The sequence below is a fragment of the Acartia tonsa genome, chromosome 6 (assembly GCF_053477335.1).
Source record: "Acartia tonsa isolate MP-2025a chromosome 6, ASM5347733v1, whole genome shotgun sequence".
Classification (NCBI taxonomy): Eukaryota; Metazoa; Arthropoda; class Copepoda; order Calanoida; family Acartiidae; genus Acartia; species Acartia tonsa.
Window position 1 is genome coordinate 37,727,367 of NC_137265.1, and position 20,592 is coordinate 37,747,958.

The 20,592-nt window shown below is 33.5% G+C and overlaps 1 protein-coding gene across 1 annotated transcript in view; it reads left to right on the top strand.

The window, feature by feature from the left end:
• The window catches only part of LOC145323095 (centrosomal protein of 290 kDa-like), a 47,499-nt gene that overhangs the window by 1,037 nt on the left and 25,870 nt on the right, over positions 1 to 20,592 (top strand). The window contains exons 3-9 of the mRNA XM_080165477.1: positions 2,145 to 2,216; positions 2,712 to 2,840; positions 10,935 to 11,105; positions 11,561 to 11,721; positions 12,251 to 12,304; positions 13,205 to 13,264; positions 20,211 to 20,322. Of these exons, the coding sequence (XP_080021603.1) occupies positions 2,145 to 2,216; positions 2,712 to 2,840; positions 10,935 to 11,105; positions 11,561 to 11,721; positions 12,251 to 12,304; positions 13,205 to 13,264; positions 20,211 to 20,322 (759 nt within the window). The remainder of the gene's footprint in view (positions 1 to 2,144; positions 2,217 to 2,711; positions 2,841 to 10,934; positions 11,106 to 11,560; positions 11,722 to 12,250; positions 12,305 to 13,204; positions 13,265 to 20,210; positions 20,323 to 20,592) is intronic.

Consider the following 20,592-nt stretch of genomic DNA (forward strand, 5'->3'; position numbering starts at 1 on the left):
AATTGTGTGTAAAATCAGGGATCCGCAGGGATTTTGACAATGGCCGATAAATTGATGTACATCCCTAACGATTATACAATTAGTGGTTGAAACGTTTAAACACTCAACCTAATGAACCAAGCAGTAAAAATTCAACAAAAGTCCCCTAAGTTGTTAAGCCGACGAAAAAGAAAATGCTATTATAAAACCTTGGAGACTAATGTAATGAAAAGCCAATTGTACCCTCCCTCCCTGGGTGTAAAATGCTGACTTGTTAATGTATTGAGTAGTCACCACTTTCTTCACAATTTTACCACATAAGCAACAATATTATATAGTTACGAAGCTACTCTATATCATACGTTGTCCGTCAGTTCTTTAAATATGTAGCCAGGGACGTCCAAGCTTTTAATTTTAGGGTACAATGAGGGTTTCAAAGTTTTTATTGTTGGGTAGGGGGTTAATCTAATGTTTATTTTTAAATTTTGATAAGTTTAAACAAAGGGTTTCGGGAAACTTCCCGCCCCCTTGGACGTCCTTTCTTTTGCATTTGGTTTGGAATTTTGTTCTTTAAGCTTTCAGGGAAGCTTTTATTGGTCGTAAACAGGTTTTTCTTGAGAGAAGTTGTCCAGAATTTTTTTTTCAAAATTGTTTCCTTGTACATTTCTTTTTTAAAAATCAATTTTTACCACACAAGCATATTTTTATATCTTAACACTTTGTCTGTTTTTTTATGTAAGAAAAATAATGGTGGATTTTTTTTACAGTTTTAGTTATTTCTCGCATCGTATTATAAACGATATAATACGATGCTAGACATAGTTTTTTCGTATGGATGACTATGAGAACCGGTTCCTATCCACCGGATTCGAATAAATACGAGAAAAATCTTTACTGTAAAGGAAAACCTCATCGGTCTTGCTGTTATCGAGATCCTTCGCTACAGACACACACACAGACAGACAACCTGTTACTTTTATATAAGGACTAGCGGCTACGCCCCTAGAGGCCTCTAGGGACACGTAAAATTGTTTCTTTTCATTCTATTTTAAATTACCAAAAATGAATTTTTACGCCGATATATGGTGCTAGTCATGTTTTAGCTAATTGCAAAAATGTACGCAGGGTGGCGTTTTTTTATTTTTGACGATTTCTCTGGGGAGGGTGGTGGTACCCTCCCCCAAAATATATAAACCTTCCCGGGACCTATGAGAAGCTACTTTGTTAAGGAGAAACCGATCGGTTCAGCGGTTAGCGAGATCCTTCGTTACAAACAAACAAACAGACAGACATCATTCTACTTTTTATTATAGATAAAACGCCTAGTTACTAACTAGGATTATAGTAAACATTACAGGGATAATACAAAGGCCGATAAATTTATTTACATTTCCAATAATGATATACAAAATTACCCTTTCTGTAGAATATAATTAGTGGTTGAAACGTTGGGGCACTCAACTTAATTAATGAAGCAAGTAAAATTCATTAAAAGTCCCCGAATTTGTTAAGCTAACGAATAAGAAACATTATTATAAAACTTTTGGGACTTGTGTAAATAAAACAGCCCAATTTCCCCTCCCTCCCTGCATAGATATATAATTTCCATTAATCTGTATAATATTACATGCTTGGTTTAATTCATAATTAGTTATAATTATACATTATGTAAACAAATTATCATACAGATGAAAATAATATAATAGTTATTTATCGCATCTTATTATAGACAGCTTTCCGCGGATATTAAAATGGAAATTATATAAGATTATAAACAATTTGTTAGCTCCTAGGCCAAAGTTTTGTAACAATGTTATCTAATATGTTGGGTCAAAATTTTCTATTGAATTTTGAAACATTTGTTGCAAACTAGAATTTTGAATTGAGTCTTTGAAATTAGCTATTAGCGTCGGAAATATCAACACAGCCGAGTTCCTACACAATAATAAATAGTAATTTGCTAGCAGACGAAAAGGTTCTCCACCACTTGGGCCAGTTAGTTGTCTGGTTTATACATCTATACATAATTGTAATCCTGCGCGAATAAGGATAAAACTTTCCCTTAAACAACTATCAACCTTATTTTTAATTAATTCTAAAAATAAGAGGGTGGTTGTGTCCTGTGCTCGCTAGACACTCTAAAGTTAAGCACCATATTACTTTAGGCTGTGATGAAATGGAAACATGAAGAAGTTGAAGAGGCTTTAGACCAGCTGGAAACTATTGATACAATTAAGGTAAAAATAGACTATAGCTGCGATACTTCAAAAAAATTTTGTCTGAATTTGAAGTTTTTTGATCTTGAGGTAGTAAAATAGTTGATTTTGTAGATCAAATAGTGATAAAATTTGCCGTAGTAAACTGTGAAAATTGTAAAAGATAATAAAACAAAATAAGATCATATAGGTTTTGTGCTAATTGCAAACTATACAGAGTTTAAAAAGATTAAGATTAAGGTTTTTTAGCCCCGATATGCCGAAGGAACGGGCTAAAAAACTGGGTTTAATCTTATGATTGTACATTTCTATATTCGTAGAAAACTGGATATAATACGATGCTAGACACAGTTTTTTTTTGAATTGATGAGAACCGGTTCTAATCCACCGGTTTCGAATGAATACGAGAAAAATATTCCATAAAATTGATTGTCAAATAGAAATATGACATTTTGAGTTGCCGTGCGATTGATTTGGATCATTTTTAAAAATTGACCACCACATATATATGTTCAGGAGGAGAAAGAGGACCTGGAAAGGGAGGTGGCGAGGCTAAAGGAGGGTGGAGGTGAGCAGACTAGGCTAGAGGAACTCATGGAGGTGGAGAGGGAACTTAAGCAGGCTAACAAGACTATTCAACAACAGGTTAATCACTTCTTGCACTCTGCTAAATGCAGGATATTAAGGGACAGGACAATGGTCAATAAATTAATGTACATTCCCAATGATTATACACAAAATTTCTCCATTTTTTGATACCAATATAGTGGTTGAAGCACAATGGCACTCAACTTAATTAACCAACCAATCAAAATTCAGTACAAGTCCCCAAAAGTAATTGCTCCACGTGTAAGAAAACGTTATTGGTACAAACGTGCATATTCTAAACTTTTTAACCTATGATTTTAATCTACAGAAATTGTTATTTTGTTTAACAGGAAGGTGATTAAAAACTCTCAACAGATTATGACGTCATTCGAAAGAATAGCTAATTAGAGGCCAGTATATCCTGTAATTGACCAAAATGGTAAAATTTATGCTGGCCTCTCATTGGTTATTTTATCGTATGACGTCATAATCTGTTGAGGGACTTTAATCATTTTCGTTTAACATCAGTGGGGATATACATCAATTTATCCTCCAATGTCTTATCTTCAAGATACCTGGCATTTTAGTGAGTATTACAGCTTATAAACCAATATTCACTATATAACGCTTTTACAACAATAAGTAATTATATCATGTCATAAGGAAAAAGGATAAGAGGATGAATACTCACCCCTATTTCATTGTAAAATACTACTTACCCCCTACTAAAATAATTCGTCTGCTATTTATCTAAACCGCCCACGGCTTTTTGCATCGACATTAATCATAACCTATTCTATATATAGAAAAAAAAAAATTTCTTATTATTATTATTATTCTATAATTTATTAGGTTTAAAAAAAAATTCAGAAAATATTTAAAATACAATTTGATTTAGGATCTTAAATAACAAACAGCCAGGGGCGGCTTTGGTGTGGTAGAAAAGTTTGTTACACCTAGTTTAAAGATGGGAGGATTTACCTTTCATGATCAAAAAATTTTTTTTTTTTCAAATTAGCTTAAATATAATATTTAAATCTAATTAACATAATAAAACTTTTAAATGTTTACTAATAAAAAATTAATAGTTCAGCTGTAAGCCACCAGGATCACTAGTTGTCTACTTCAAATTCATACTTGAAAACTAAGGATAAATATGAAATAAAATGTTTCAAAACTGTATAATAAAAATTAGTGAATAATCTGTAATGCAATCTATGTTTTTTTCTAGGATAATACTCGTTTTTACAATATTTTTAACATTTTCAAGTGATGTTATTTACCCCTCAGGGTTTGGCCCTTTAGTGATGAAAATCCAAAACAAGAAAAATACAGACAAAATAAAATTAGATGAACGCTTTGATATTCTAGTTCTATATCCAAAGCTAGATGGCACTGAAAAACTAATTATTATGATTTACAATCAAGTTTTTCTATAAATTTGTAAAAACGTTTATTTATTAAAAAATAAAAGTTAGATAGACTGCTGTATCGGAACGCAATCCTAGCCGTTCTCGATATCTTAATCTCAAGCCCTCCGAATGACCAACATGTGAAGTTTACAAATGTGTATTTATTACCATGAAAACAGTGAATCTAAAACAAAAATATAAAAATTAATTATATGATATTAATGGTTTATTATTTTTGTAGATCGAGGTTGCGTGATTTCAATTTAATTAAAAATATAAAATTTCCAAAAACTTTAAATTGGCACGAAACATATTAAATAGCATCAGAAATTGATAATTTTAGATTCAAATGATCAATAAAATTAAGGAAAATATTCGTATGTCAAAAGTTAGCAGTTAAATGGTCTATTTGTTGAAAAATTAATGTTTTAAATTTCTTTGTGAAAATATACCATACTACACTTATTATTAAGAATTAAAGATAAATTCTTACCACATTATGATGTCAAACTAAGCAGAAGGCTTATTTGAGATATTCCACACATCAGAGCGCATGTATATTCAAGCAATACATTATTTTCAATCACGTAGCTCTTCACGTGGGACTAATCAAAGGAAAAGTGCGCGTTTCTTTTGTCTGTTTACAAGCCACGCGCCGCGCGGAGATAGTTAGGAATGCCGCGTAATACACTCATTCTCTAGGAATTTTGGTGTAAGGAATCAGGGATTAATGGGTTCGAACTTGCCAGGGAATACAAGAAAAACATACCGAAACACACCCGTCTATTCACTGGGAATCGAACACAATACCTCATCTTTGCAATATGCGTGCAGACAGTGTCAACTAAATCACAATCTCACAACACATAAACCACAAGAGTTTAAAATGTTATGGCCATAAGGCCTAAATTTAATTATGGTAACTCGCGAATACCACAATAACTCAAACCGAGTCCACTACCACATAAGGATAGGAATAAGGAATGGGAAAAGCATTCAATATACATGAATTGCACATTTACCACTCACACATCTCATTATATCATGGCCTCATAATCTCAATAAAATTAGAATTACAGACCATGTAATTGCGAATACATGAATTAATAATCAATAGTACCTAAACTTCAATTAGGCACCTATATAATAAAATAGGTAAATGATTTTTATACTAAAAATCGCATCGATAATTAAATAATCAACTCAAACTTTTTTTCATCAAAAGAAAGAAAGATTAAATAATGACATTCTTTCTACTAAATCTTTTTGCTAGAAAAGAAAAGTAGAATTTCATAAAAAACTTCTCAAAAATTAGCATTTTCTCCAGCGGAAAAATACTCGGGCTTACATCTAGACATTCTTAGATAAGATAGGTAAAATCTTTAAATCTAACATGTTTTAATAAAATAGATACTTAAATCTAAATAAAATATGACTGTAAAAAAATCATCAAACATCGGGAAATTAAAATTTCATAATTTTAAATCTTCGTGAATCAAAATTGCGTAAAATAAAATTGCAATTGATTATGCAAATTAAATTACCAAAATAAAACAAAAGCTCAATATAAGAAAAGAACTTTAAAATGCTGAATCTGCAATTTCTCTTTAGGTACATCAGTTCAAAGGTAAATAGTAATAATTTTAATATGCATGTTATATTAAATTATTTATGTGATTATAATAAATCATAAAGAAATGTTTAAATGATGTAAAACTCTCATTTTGTTAATTTCTTATCATATCAAATTTCAATCCAACAAGGATAAAAATGTTTATATCTGTGCAGGTACCTAGGAAATTTTCCGCGAAAAAATCCCTGGTCCCGAAAAGACTTAAATCATTGAAAAAACTTGCGTAAACGTATAAAAAACTTAAGTTTGCATTTCAAATGAAAAAAATCTTGCATCGATCTGAAAGTTTAAACGAAATTGTATCAAAATTTGCGTTACTTATAAATCTTAAGAAATGGTTAATTTCTTTTTACAAAAAATAAATACATTGAAGCAGTATTTTAATATATACGATAAAAATGAAGGTAGAGTTAATTTAAAATATGCATAGTTTATCTTAAATTAATTCTGTGGCATTCAGATAAAATAATAATCAATATTTTAATAATATCATACATCGTGTTCATTATTATAAATGCTTAAACATGAACGAAAAATATATATACCTAGGAAAATAATTGCTAAAGTATTTTCTCAAGGTTTAAAATTGTCCGAAATCGCTAGGTACGTATATTACTACGAATCTCTGCTCTCGGAATGAAGAAAAAAATCTTAACGCGTGGATTAATAGGAAACCCAGCTTCCGGAGTGAACGAAAACTTTTGTACATGAATTGTTAAGAATCTCTGCCTCCGGAATGAAAGAAAATCTTTAATTTGCTTACAAATTTAAACAAATATCTTGATTTTTGCGATAATCTTTTAAAATAATAATGAGGAATATTTTAAACATTATCATAATAATATTACATGTTGTGTTCTTTACTTTAATGCATTATTTCATATGAGAATCTGAGAAATAACATTTTTTAAGTAAACGTGAACCATGAAAAAAAACTAGAAAAATAATTTGTAAAAAAAAATCTATTTTTCTCAATTTAAAATCTGCAAAATCATTTGGTATTTAATATACACGAACTTTTGCTTTTCAAAATCATACTTAAAGAAACAAAATCTTTTTAAAATCTGCTTTAAAAGTCTAAACAGTTTTGTAGAATTTTTGTGCTTAGGTATGAACAATAAAATTAGTTGAATAATGAATACTTATTCTTTACAGAACCGATTGAGGTTCCTTTCACAAGCCTAATATATAACTTGTGATATATTTTTTTCTTTAAAGATCATTTTCACATAATAGTTCATGTTGTAAATTAGATATGTGTGGTTTGAAAAATTTCAATGACTTTCTGGCGGCAACACCCGCCATATTTCCACCCGCCATTGGCAGGCCTCTTACCCTGCGTCGGGCGGCCAGCTTGGCAGCAACCAAGTCGATTCTTGATTCATAACACCACCAGGGCACGTAATAAAAGTGTGGCTGTCATAAAACTTAGAATCATCTACTGGCCTTTGTCCGGCCGGAACCGAAACTCCCGTCGGCTCTTGTCCGGCCGAGACCGAATTTCTTATCGGCTCTTGCCCAGCTGGAACCGAAACTCCCGTCGGCTCTTGTCCAGCTGGAACCAAAACTCTGATCGGCTCTTGTCCAGCCGGAACCGAAACTCCCGTCGGCTCTTGTCCGGCTGGAACCGAATCATTCAGCGGCTCAACACCCGCCGTAACAAAGTTATCAACGACTACAGTATCGTTACCAATATCATCAGGAATAACTGCAGCACAACTAACATCATTATCAGTAATAACCACGGCAGCACCCGCCGTAGCCAGGTTGTCAACGGCTGCAGCACTAGCAGAACCAAAAGGTTCATCAGCCGCGTTACAAGCAGAACCAACAGGTTCAATAATAGCATCACAAGCAGCACCAACAGTCGGCTGCGGCTGAACATCTGAGCAGACAACATACCTACTCTTTGCTAAACCATTAGCACTAACAGCAAAATATCCAGATCCAAACAGGCTGGAGTAAAGCATGGTTTCTCCTACTGAACGTTCAGAGTAGGGAAACATCGATGGGTGCAGGTGCCCTACGAGCAAATCAACCTGCCCATCAACCAAAGTAAAATCTTCAGGTTTCATATCAAACAAAACAGCTGCCTCCACAGGATTTATGGAGCAGATCGCCTCTTTTGGACCAATGAGAGGCACTACCACAGGTTCTAATATGTGATAATTCTTGTGTCGATCAATTAAACATAGCTTGACCGTCGGGAGACGTTTAACTTCACCGTCAGCTAGAGAAATTCTTGCTGAACGTCCAGTAAAAGGTAACTGAAGTTTATTAACAAGTGACTGGGTTACCATTGTGGTAGTTAAACCAGTGTCCCACATAGCGTTCACTGGGACCTTCTGGCGATTAATGTCAACAACGTCTAATTGTTGTAACATTAACATTAGGTTCGCCTCAGGGGAAGTATGTACTTCATAGACGGCGGCGGCCATATCAACACTCTCATGCAAAAGGTTGTTATGGGCCTGACCACAGTTGTCCACTTTGCAGCCGCCTATTACATCTGCCTTCGGGCAATCCACAGATTTATGCCCTTTTTGCAAACAAATCCAACAGCATCCAGCACTCTCCACAATACTCTTCCTGTCTGACACTGACAGGTCATGAAATTTTGGGCACTTGTAAAGTAAGTGCATCTCACTACAGCCATTAACAAAACATGACTGCTTCATCTTAGATTTACCAGGTTTACCTACGGCGGTAGCGGCTGTCGCAGGGTTACCTTTCTTCTTAGAGGGGGTGTCCATATCAGTCGAACACCTCATTAAAATGGCGCCACGCTGTTCTTCAATAATCTTTAACAGCTTTGGGACGTTTGGGACATCCATCGAGCCCAATGATAAATTGAGCTTATCTTGAAAATCACGTGGCAACTTCTTGGATAACATCTCAAGAAGTATCACAGTCAACCACTGGCTAGTGGTAACTTCATCATCTTCATCATCTTTAGTCAGCTGCTCCAGCTGGCTAACTGCTCCGCCAAACTCTGCTAACACAGTCACAATCTGGTTGGAGTCCGACGGTTTAGACTTCTTCTCCCATTGGTTGAAAAGGCAGAGCATCTGACGTGTTTTGGACTTAAAACGTGCGTCAAGGTAGGCCCACTGAGATTCATGCGATTGAATCTGAATTAACTGGAGTCTAAGCTCTTTATTTTTACAGACCTTTTCACTGCTCAACAATAACTGTAAATACGACGGGTCTTGTCCTACAGTAAGCTTTTTAAAAGTGTCTTTAAAACTTACATAGGAAGCTTCCAGGCCGTCGAAAGATGGAAGAAGACGTTCGTCGACACGATTCATATATCCTGGCGTGAACATAGAACCGGCGACGAACTGTGGTGTGCCAAACGGTGACACAAATGGCGATGCTGTCGAGGCACCCGCCGTCGTCGTGGGTGGCTTCACAGGTTCAAGCTTAACCTCAGCCAGACGTTTCATCAAAGCAGACAAAGTGTTTATAATTGCATCAGGCAAGGGAAAGTATGGCCCTTTAATAACTTTCACAATCTTCAAACATCGATCATAAAGTTCAGCCTGATGGTTAGGCAAATTATCACCAACAACATCAACAACACTTTGAATGTCACTAAGCTCTTCTATAGCATCAAGAGCGTCTTTCAAGGCACTATAGTCTTTTTGTACAGTAACTATATCAGAATAAATGTCACTAAACTCATCAAGCTCTTGGATTCTCAAACCAAGCTTGCTAAAACCGACCATGATGCTGTCAAATGTCTCGAACTTGTCATGGACAAGGATTGATTCCTTAGTGAGATGTCTAACATTAAGTTCTGAAGTATCACTGACCAACTTCATCACTCTATTTAGCTCACTGGTTAGGGCATCAACGGCTGGACGCAGCCGCTTACTCAATTGTTCACCTTTATTCTTTTTAGGACCCATAATTGTCACTAAAGTTAACTGTACTGATTATGACTATAATAATAATGTGTGGTAAGGTATCACAACCAACACATTCACAAAACTTCACAGAATGTTCTTAGCTGCATCTGTTCTGTCTTGTTTTCATTGTATCGGAACGCAATCCTAGCCGTTCTCGATATCTTAATCTCAAGCCCTCCGAATGACCAACATGTGAAGTTTACAAATGTGTATTTATTACCATGAAAACAGTGAATCTAAAACAAAAATATAAAAATTAATTATATGATATTAATGGTTTATTATTTATGTAGATCGAGGTTGCGTGATTTCAATTTAATTAAAAATATAAAATTTCCAAAAACTTTAAATTGGCACGAAACATATTAAATAGCATCAGAAATTGATAATTTTAGATTCAAATGATCAATAAAATTAAGGAAAATATTCGTATGTCAAAAGTTAGCAGTTAAATGGTCTATTTGTTGAAAAATTAATGTTTTAAATTTCTTTGTGAAAATATACCATACTACACTTATTATTAAGAATTAAAGATAAATTCTTACCACATTATGATGTCAAACTAAGCAGAAGGCTTATTTGAGATATTCCACACATCAGAGCGCATGTATATTCAAGCAATACATTATTTTCAATCACGTAGCTCTTCACGTGGGACTAATCAAAGGAAAAGTGCGCGTTTCTTTTGTCTGTTTACAAGCCACGCGCCGCGCGGAGATAGTTAGGAATGCCGCGTAATACACTCATTCTCTAGGAATTTTGGTGTAAGGAATCAGGGATTAATGGGTTCGAACTTGCCAGGGAATACAAGAAAAACATACCGAAACAACTGCAATATAAATCTTATAAACTAATAATGTGTGGAATAATTAAAGTCAGTAGCAAAGTTAAGAGAAATCAAAAATCATAATTTTATATTCTTTTATTAGGGTTTATCAGAATTGGCAATATTTCTAAATATTTCTATAAAAATCAGATGTATGCTTTAAACACCAACTATAATTGTCTGGAAATTACATTTAATTGTAAAATATTCCCATTTTGAAAAGTGGTGGAATAACAATAAAAATTCAGCGCGGCAATTGCTCAATATAGGCCTCTAGGCCCACTGCCTATTTTAGTCCTCCAAATACCTCGATTCCTCTCTTTTATTATTTTCTCTATGTATCATGTAAAAACTTTTTTTATTTTTTAGGAGAGAATGATCGAGGAGGGGCGGCAGGAACGCGAATCCTTGGAGGCCAAGAAGGACAAGATGGAGAAACAGGTGGCGAAGCTGTCACGTGACAATGAACAGCTGATTGCGCAGCTGGAACAGTCACGCCAAGCTGCCCAACAGTCCACCAGCGAGGATGCTATGGATGAGGTTAGTAACTATTTTTCTAGTTTCTTTTGAAACCGAACAATATCCGGTAGATTTGAACCGGTTCTCATCCATTCGAAAAAACTGGTTTTAATATTTAATTGTACATTTTATATCCGCGGAAATCTGTATATGTTAAGATGCGAGAAATAACTATTATTACTTTATTTAAATACATTTTAAAATTTTAGTAAAATTATTATATAATTGCACTAGCGGCTTCGCCCCTAGCCTCTAGGGGCTTAGCCCCAAGGTTTAGGGGGGTTGGGGGTGTCCCACCTCCCAAGAAAATAGCTTAAAATCACCACAGGACCAATAGATATATACCCTGAAGAGTAAAATCTGATCGGTTCAGTGGTTACCGAGATCTTAAGGGACAAACAGACAGACAGACATCGTTCTACTTTGTATTATAGATGCTATTATTGGATACTGTTACAAAATGATTTCCTTTTAAGGAGGTTGACATGGGTCGTCTACGAGATCTTGAGGACACAGTGCGTCTGAAGAACAAACAAATCCACCAACTTCTGCAAGATATTGACCTCATGGAGGCTGATAACAGGAATAATATACATTCATTTATCTATCTATCTATCTGTCTAATATCAGTCTTTCCGTCTGTATAATGTATGTTGTTTGTCTGTCTCTCTCTGTTTGTCATATTGTCTGTCTAATTATTGTCTGTCTAATTCAATATGTCAGTGTACAAATCTGTCTGTCTATTTGTCTATTTGTCAAATTTTTCTCTTAGTCTATCTGTCTCTCTATCTATTTATTTCTCTGTCTGTCTTTCTGTCAATCTACCTTTCTATGTGACTTTCTGCCTGTCTATCTAAATGTATGTCTGTCTGTTTTTCTGTCCGTCCGTCTGTCTTACTATCTGTCTGTCTACCTCTTATGTATGCAAGTCTGTCAGTCAATCTATCTATCAATCAGTCTCTTAGTCTATCTGTCTCTCTATCTATCTATTTCTCTGTCTGTCTTTCTGTCTATCTACCTTTCTATATGTCTTTTTGTCTGTCTATCTAAATATATGTATGCCTTTCTGTCTATCTACTTAAATATTTATCTGTCGATTTTCCTGTCTGTCTGTCTATCTGTCTGTCTATAAATTTATTTGAATATGACTGTATATGATGTATTAGAGCTATGGATAACAAGTTAACAGAAACAAGAGATAAATTAGAGGATGGAACCAGGTATGACAATTTCTCTTCAAGTATCGCTTTCAAACCAATTAATATCCGTTGGATTAGAACCGGTTTTAAGTCATACTGAAAAATCATATACAATATATAAATAATTTTCCACGAATATTAAAATAAAAATCATAAAATTAATATCTATTTTTTTCTAATATCCGCGAAAAATTGTCTATAATACGATGCGATAGATAACTATTCATAAACTTGTATCATAATGATTTAGCTGCGGACAGGCTTCTAAAACTATTTGATAACCTTTTTTTCCACAACTGCCTAAAAAGACAAACCCCAAACTGTCCCAGTTTTGAGCAAGACGATTTCAGTTACGTCATGTACGTTTCGGGAAAGAAAAAGGTAAGGGGGGAAGAAAATCTCTTCAAAAGAGATGGGAGAAAAGGGAAGAGATTTTCTTCCCCCCTTCCCTTTTTATATGACGTCACAGGAATCGTCTTGCTCAAAGCTGGGACAGTTTGGGGTTTGTCCCTAAAAAAATTCAATTTAATGTTGCTTTTCCTGAAAGTGCCAAGTGAACACTGAAGTCCTCTTCCAAATTTTTTAATAAATTAAAAAAATATGGAAAGGCAGTTTTTTGTGCCTAATTGCTGCAGGGCTACCCAGTACCCAATGTAACCTAATCTAAATAGTGGAAAAGTTTGTACAACCCAATCATTATCTAATAAAAGTTTTTAAGCCAATGCATGAGATATCTTATTTACAAAACTTTGGGTACCAGTTCAATATCCCCTCACTCAAGGTCGTCCAACCTTTTTCATTTGGAGGGGGGGGGGGGTAATCAACCCTTCCCCCCCCCCTTGGACGTCCTTGCCCTCTTTACCTGAACAATTTTGCATAATCAATTACTTTTTACCAGAAACTCAATTATTTAATTTTTAGGCAAATCCAAAGCTTGACAGAAGAATATGTTCGCATGAGAAGCAACCTCCAACAATCACAGTAAGTTTATTATCCGCTAGTTATCAGAGCTGGATCTTTAAATCGTTTAGAGGTGCGCTGAACCGGGCCGATTCATTTCAGCGCACCATCAGATTATTAATACCAATCTTTAAATCGAATTGGCATGGGCAATTTAGCGCGGCCAGTGGCGAGGTACTAGCGCGCCAATGGTACTCAACTAGTGGCATTGCCGCGATAAATCTGGGTGATCATATTCAATAAATAAATATTTTTTAAAAATTAGTTTAATATTTTATTGCAAAACTATCGTGAAAACATTTTTATAGTTATTTTTAAAATAAATTATATATTGTTTTATATAAAACACCAGCTTAAGTTATAAAATTGTACCGGCACGTATGGATATGTCATTGAGTGTCGCCAGCGATCTAGCAACACCGCGCCGATATCTTTTTAAAGATCCATGTAAAATAGCAGCCCCGATTCAGCGCACCATCAAAACGATTTAAAGATCCAGCTCAGGTAGGTCACGATTTAGAGTCATGGCCGTGTCATATCTAAAAAAACATTTACCTGCATAACACCTAAATGTTCTTTTTCCACTCGAAAAATGTTGATATGTACTACCTTTGATTGTGTCATCCTTGTACTTTAAGAATTGAAGGTGGATGTCTAATGGATAGTATTAAGCTACAACTTTTACAAATTGACTAAATTATAGAATTTGATCCAAAAAACGTAATTTAAATTTCCCTTGAACCAGCAGTGGTCTACGATTAAATCTTCCTTTATGATGATTTTTATTCGTAGCAAAGCTACTCTATAATTCACTTTATCTCTCGGTCTGTCTGTCAGTTTATAAAGCTATTGTGAAATGTGATGTCTCGGCTGCTATTTAAGATAAATCACTGATTTTTTTTGTAAATATTTGCAAAGAACATCCAGTAACTATGATACTTCTACAACAGGATTTTTGGAAAAAATTGTGCTTTTAAGAATGGGGGTGGAACATAGGGTTGCCAATCTACGAAAAAAAAGATTTTCTACTGTGGAAGTTACTACGTACTACTTTAACTTTGTAAATTCTTCTCAATTTATAAAATTGGGTTTTAGAATTTGAACAAATTACCTTTAAAAGTCTACAGGAAACTGTACAGTTTTACATTTAAATTAGTAGTATAGTAGTATAAGGTCAGTAATTATGTGAAGCCAAATCGATCACCACATGATTATGTTAATCAAATGAGCCTAAATTGTATTTGAACATTTAAATCCTTATACTAAAGTAACATGATGTCTATGTGTTTGTGTGTTTGTGTGTACCGAAGGATCTCGCTAACCCCCAATTTTTTTTTTACTTTTTCTTTTTAAATCTAAAATATAAAATTGGGTTATCAAATTCGACTCCCCCCTACAAATTGATGTGCATCTACATTATTGATGATACACAAAATATCCCTGTTGTAAAAGTCCCAAAAGATAAGATAAAATATAAGGAAACAAAATAAAAATGTGTTTAAAAGGTTATCTTTATAAAAGTAGAAGAATCTGTTTCATTCTCTATGTCTTTTTACTGTATGTACGGAAGGATATAGTTCTTCTTTACAGTTTAGCTTCTGGTAAAATCCTGGGAAGGTTTATAAATATTTTTTTGGGATGGTATCACCACCCTCCCAAGAGAATTAATTCAATGAGTCTTTTTGCACTATATAACTACTGAACTGATTATCCTTTTCAGGGACATAGGTACTATTCTGTTTTTGGAATTGTGTTATCCCCTTCTTGCGATTTTAAATACAGAGCTTCTTAAAGCTGGGGGCGCAGCCACTAGTATATTTTTACAATGGTTGAAGTTGAGTTAGGACGAGAAGCGTCTACAAAATTGAATAGCCAAAAGTTTTGAAATATATTTCCAACTTTATTCAATAACACTCCAACCCTCACACTCATAAACTCTCTCTCTCTCTCACTTTCTCTCTCTCTTTCTCTCTCTCTCTCTCTCTCTCTCTCCAACCCTCACACTCATAAGCTCTCTTTCTCCCTCTTTCTTTCTTTCTCTCCCTTTTAAATAGCGAAGCTACTGCATATTTCACTTTGTCTGTCCGCCAGTCCATCTGTCTTGGAATTTTTATGAAGATTTCCTATACCAATGAGCATCTAGTGCGTAATTTACATGGTCCGTCGGTCTATCGGTCATGGTACAAAATATAAACAAAAAATACATAAAATTACATGCTAAATGTGATATTTAAATATTTGCTCTTTAAATTACTTTGTCCGTTTTCCCATTCATGATTTTTCTGTGCTTCACAACTTATGGATGTTAACATCCTTGTTGTTCTCTCTATCTATCCATATCTGCTTCTATCCCTTGGTGAATCTGACTGTCAAATCCTAAATTGGAATCCGAAAATTCAAGATTAACTTTTCATATTTCCATTTCATAATCCCTCACAGTTGGCTCAAACAAAAATCAAGGTTTTTGAAGGGTTACAAAATATGCTGCTTTCCCTTAAAGAAAAATAAGCCTAAGCCTAACTCTTGAAGGGTCTGTTCTTGCGGTGCCCTAATCCTGCGGGGCTAGCCAGTATCCAATATAACCTTACCTAACTTGACATAAAACAAACAAAAGAACATCTTCCCCTGCACAACCCCCCCCCCCCCCCCGTCTAATTTGTTTCGAAATAAGTAAAGAGGGTTTCATTGCTTAACAAGGAACTTTGAGGGAAAACGCCGATTTTTTTGTGTGTTTATAAGCAATTGCAGAATTTAAGCATAACCTTATCGTAATACATTTTACATACTGAATATCAAATACTTTTGTATAAAAAACCTAATTTTTGCTTCAGTTAACTATTTCTATAACATTTGCTTTATAACGAAACAAGGATGACAACATCCATAAAAGCGAAGCACTGAAACGGTAGGACAAACGGACATCAACACTTGTATAGTGTTAGAACTTAATTATCATAATATAAATTTATAAGAGTCAAAGCAAAATTGTAAGTAAATTTGTTGTAAAACTGCTTGATACAGGATAATTTTTATGGACATACTTACATTTTTAGGACTTGATTATAGAGTTTCTTTGTTTATTACATTATACTTTGTTGTCCCAGGAATCAATATACCAAAAATCAGATCAATCCGATGATTTGATCACATAAAAATTTGTTGCTAAAAAAGTAAAAAAAATAACATGTTTAAAATGGACGTACGGACATTTTGGTAATGATTATAGAGTTGCTACGCTTTCTAAATCGTACCTAACTACTAAAGGAATCACCATGCAAAATTTTAAATCGATAGGACAATTCTAACATGCCTAAATTAACGGAAAAAGCTATCCGTTACGGACGGAGGTACGTACGGACCGACCCTAATTATAGAAAAGCTTCGCTTTTAGAAAGGAAAAAGGGAGGTTGGAAGTATGTTTTTAAAAGCGAAGCTTTTCTATAATTAGGGTCGGTCCGTCCGTACGTCCGTCCGTCCGTCCGTACGTCCGTCCGAGATAGATAGCTTTTATTCGTTAATTTAGGCATGTTAAAATTGTCCTATCAATTTCAAACTTTGCATGATGATTCCTGTAGTAGTTGGGTACGATTTAGAAAGCGTAGCAACTCTATAATCATTACCAGAATGTCCGTACGTCTATTTTAAACATGTTGATTTTTCTACTTTTTTAACAACAAATTTTCAAGTGTTTTAATTATCCGTTTGATCTGATTTTTGGTATATTGATTCCTGGGACAACAAAGAACAATATTATAAGCGAAGCAACTCTATAATCAAGTCCAAAAATGTAAGTATGTCCATAAACATTATCCTGTTTTTAAGCAGTTTTTCAACAAATTTACCTACAATTTTGATTCGACATTTATACATTTATGTTCCGATTTTTCAGTTCAGATACTATACAAGTGTTAATGTCCGTTTGTCCTACCGTTTCAATGCTTCGCTTTTATGGATGTTGTCATCCTTGTTCATTGAAGATTAAAGGTATATAAATTGATAGTAATCTAAAACATATATATTAAGATATATAGGTTGGAAAGAAGTAATGTTAGAGGTTGATTTGAAATCTGCATCAATTTTTAAGGATTTTTTTAAAGCGAAGCTTTTCTATAATTAGGGTCGGTCCGTCCGTACGTCCGTCCGTCCGTCCGTCCGAGATAGTTAGCTTTTATTCGTTAATTTAGACATGTTAGAATTGTCCTATTGATTTCAAACTTTGTATGGTGATTCCTGTAGTAGTTAGGTACGATTTAGAAAGCGCAGCAACTCTATAATCGTTACCAGAATGTCTGTACGTCCATTTTAAACATGATGATTTTTTTACTTTTTCAATAACAATTTTTTATGTGTTAAAATTATCCGATTGATCTGATTTTTTGATTACTGATTCCTATTACAATAAGGTTCAATATTATTAGCGAAGCATCTCTATAATCAAGTATTAAAAATGTCAGTATGTACTTAATCAGAATTCTGTATTTAAGAAGTTTTGCAACAAATTTACCTATAATTTTGTCAAACCTTATATTTTCATGTTTTGTATATTCAGTTCTGACACTCAACAAAAGTTAATGGTCGTCTGTCATATTGTTTCAGAGCTTCGCTTTTATGTATGTTGTCATCCTTGTTTTTCTAAAATTCGTTTTTTATATAATTCTTTATCTAAAAGCGGAAATACAATTTAAATTAATTAATTTTGACATCTGTGATTGGTGGATTGAAAATTATCTGCGCTCTGATTGGAGAAGCTTAAGTGTCACACATCATTCAACCAATCAGAGCGCAGGTAGTTTCCAATCCACCTATCCTAGTGGTCAAAATTTATGAACTTAAATTGTCTTCCGCTTTTAGATAAAGAATTATACAAAAAAACGAATTTTATAAAAAATCCTTAAAAGAAGGTGTATCAACTTTTTTTTTTATAGCTAGCCGGTTCTTTTAGTAAGTAGTAGATGTAAAATTTTTCATAGAATTCAGATATGCAATCGGTCTTTTGTAGACCTCTTATTTTTTAAGTAATTTAAGTTTTAAAAAAAAAAATTAAGACGATTTTAAGGTACTAAAATGCAACAAAAAAAAGAAAGAAAATGGTCATTATGAACAAAAATAGTAAGATCTTTAATTTGACACCTTACTTTTTCAATTCTGTCAGGTAATTATTGAAAAAATCGATTTTTTTAAACCCACGAGAATAAAAACTTTGACATTAATTTTATTATTTCACAGGTAAAAAAATATGGGTTCATATATACCTTTAGAATCAGAAAAATATTACGAATTCATTGTAAGCAAAATTGAAAAAAAAAGTTTACAATATAGTATATAAACTACAATAAAAGGAATTATATGAAAATATCATATTATATTGTACAGGCAACGTCTTAATTCTTGAATTAAGTATAAAAATGGGAAGGGGGTAAAGAGGGGGTAAAAAAGGGAAGACGATAGTGTTGCCTGAACAAAAAATACAATTGGCCATTTGTTTAATTTTTAATTTTTTTACTTTTTTTCAATTTTGCTTACAATGTCTGTTTGAGAAAATATTTAGGTCTAAAGTTTTTATTAAAACAAGGTTAAAAAAATAGATTTTTTCAATAATTACTCAACAGAATTTTAAAAGTAAGGTGTCAAATTAAAGATCTTACTATTTTTGTTCTTACTGGCCATTTTCTTCTTTTATTTTGTTGCGTTTTAGTACCTTAAAACCGACTTAATTATTTTTAAAAAAAACTTAAATTACTTAAAAAATAAGAGGTCTACAAAAAAAAACCGATTGCATATCTGAATTCTATGAAAAATTTTACATCTACTACTTACTAAAAGAACCGGCTAGCTATAAAAAAAAAGTTGATACACCTTCTTTGATGCAGATTTCAAATCTCCCTCAAACATTATAATTCTTTCCAACTTATATGTACATATATCTTAATATATATTAGGGCGGGTTCATATCAGAATTAGACAAAGAGGGGATATGCAACAGATAAAATTAACCTGTAAAACATTTCTGACCACTAAAAAATGTATTTGATTACTTATTAATATGCAAAGACGACATTCAAAAACATTTTTTAATCAGAACTAGGGCTTCATGGTGCTCCCTGGAAAGGCCTTGAGGAGCTGAATCAGGAACTTTTGTCCGTTTCAAAATATCTCCTTCCTAGCCTTAGAAATCACTAAAAAACCACATTTTTTAAAGGTTTATTGAGAATTGTCCAATTTGTAGAGATTTTTTTAGATTTTCTCAGGCTAGGAACGAGATTTTTTGAAACGGTCAAAAGTTCCTGATTCTACTCTTCAATGCCTTTCCTGGGAGCACCATAAAGCCATATTTCTGAGTCAATAATTTTTTGACTCCCATTTACAAATAGCTATACAATTGAATGTCTGGTCGTCAGCGGTTTTAAGACCTAGGATAAATTTTAAATCATCCAGATGTGTATTATACTCATACAAATATTTGCAGATCCCCGCTTTGGCCTCAGAAAAAAAATGTCCAAAATCAACCCACCCTAATATATATATGTACAATTACAAATAAACTTTTGTTCATTCTATGTGGACTATGTACAATTTACTATCTTGTCAACTTCCAAGAGATCTAAAGGTAGACAATAACCTAAATAAATTGATGTACAGTACAACCTCAATAATGATACACAAATATATACCATTCTTGAAGATTATAATTAGTGGTTAAAACGTTTGGACACTCAACTTAATGAACCAATAAATCAAAATTAAAGGAAAGTCCCCACAGTTGTGAAGTCAACGGATAAGAATATGTTATAATAAAGCTATGGGTACTATTGAAATAAATAGCGGAATGTCCCCTCCCTTCCTGTTAACTTTCGCTGTAGCCAATAACTAAATATCTTATCTTGCCCCGAATATTATTTTAGATTTATTTCGCTTGTTGGCTATACCTAATACCAGGGTAAAATTTAGAATTGCTTTTTTTGTTTAGGCAAATAAAAACACAGCTGGAGGAGGAGAAAGAGGAACTGAAATTGCAGATGGCTGACATCAAGAAACAGCAACAAGACAGGGATAAAAGCATACAGCAAGTCAGCGCAGAGGTAAGTTTTTTTCAGGGATAAAGGGATCAATATATGATTCTTCATTTGGTTTCTAGTAAATATTTAGGAAAGGAAAGAGCTAAGGATGAATTATATCGTATTATATCCAGTTTTCTACGAATAATTGTACATTTTTGTATCCGCGGAAAGTTGTTTATAATACGATGCTATAAATAACTATTCTTTCCCAAATTTAAACCTGAATTGTACAAAAATACATGATGTGTCAAATAAAAAAAAAAGACAAGTACGCTTTCGAAGCTTTTCAAA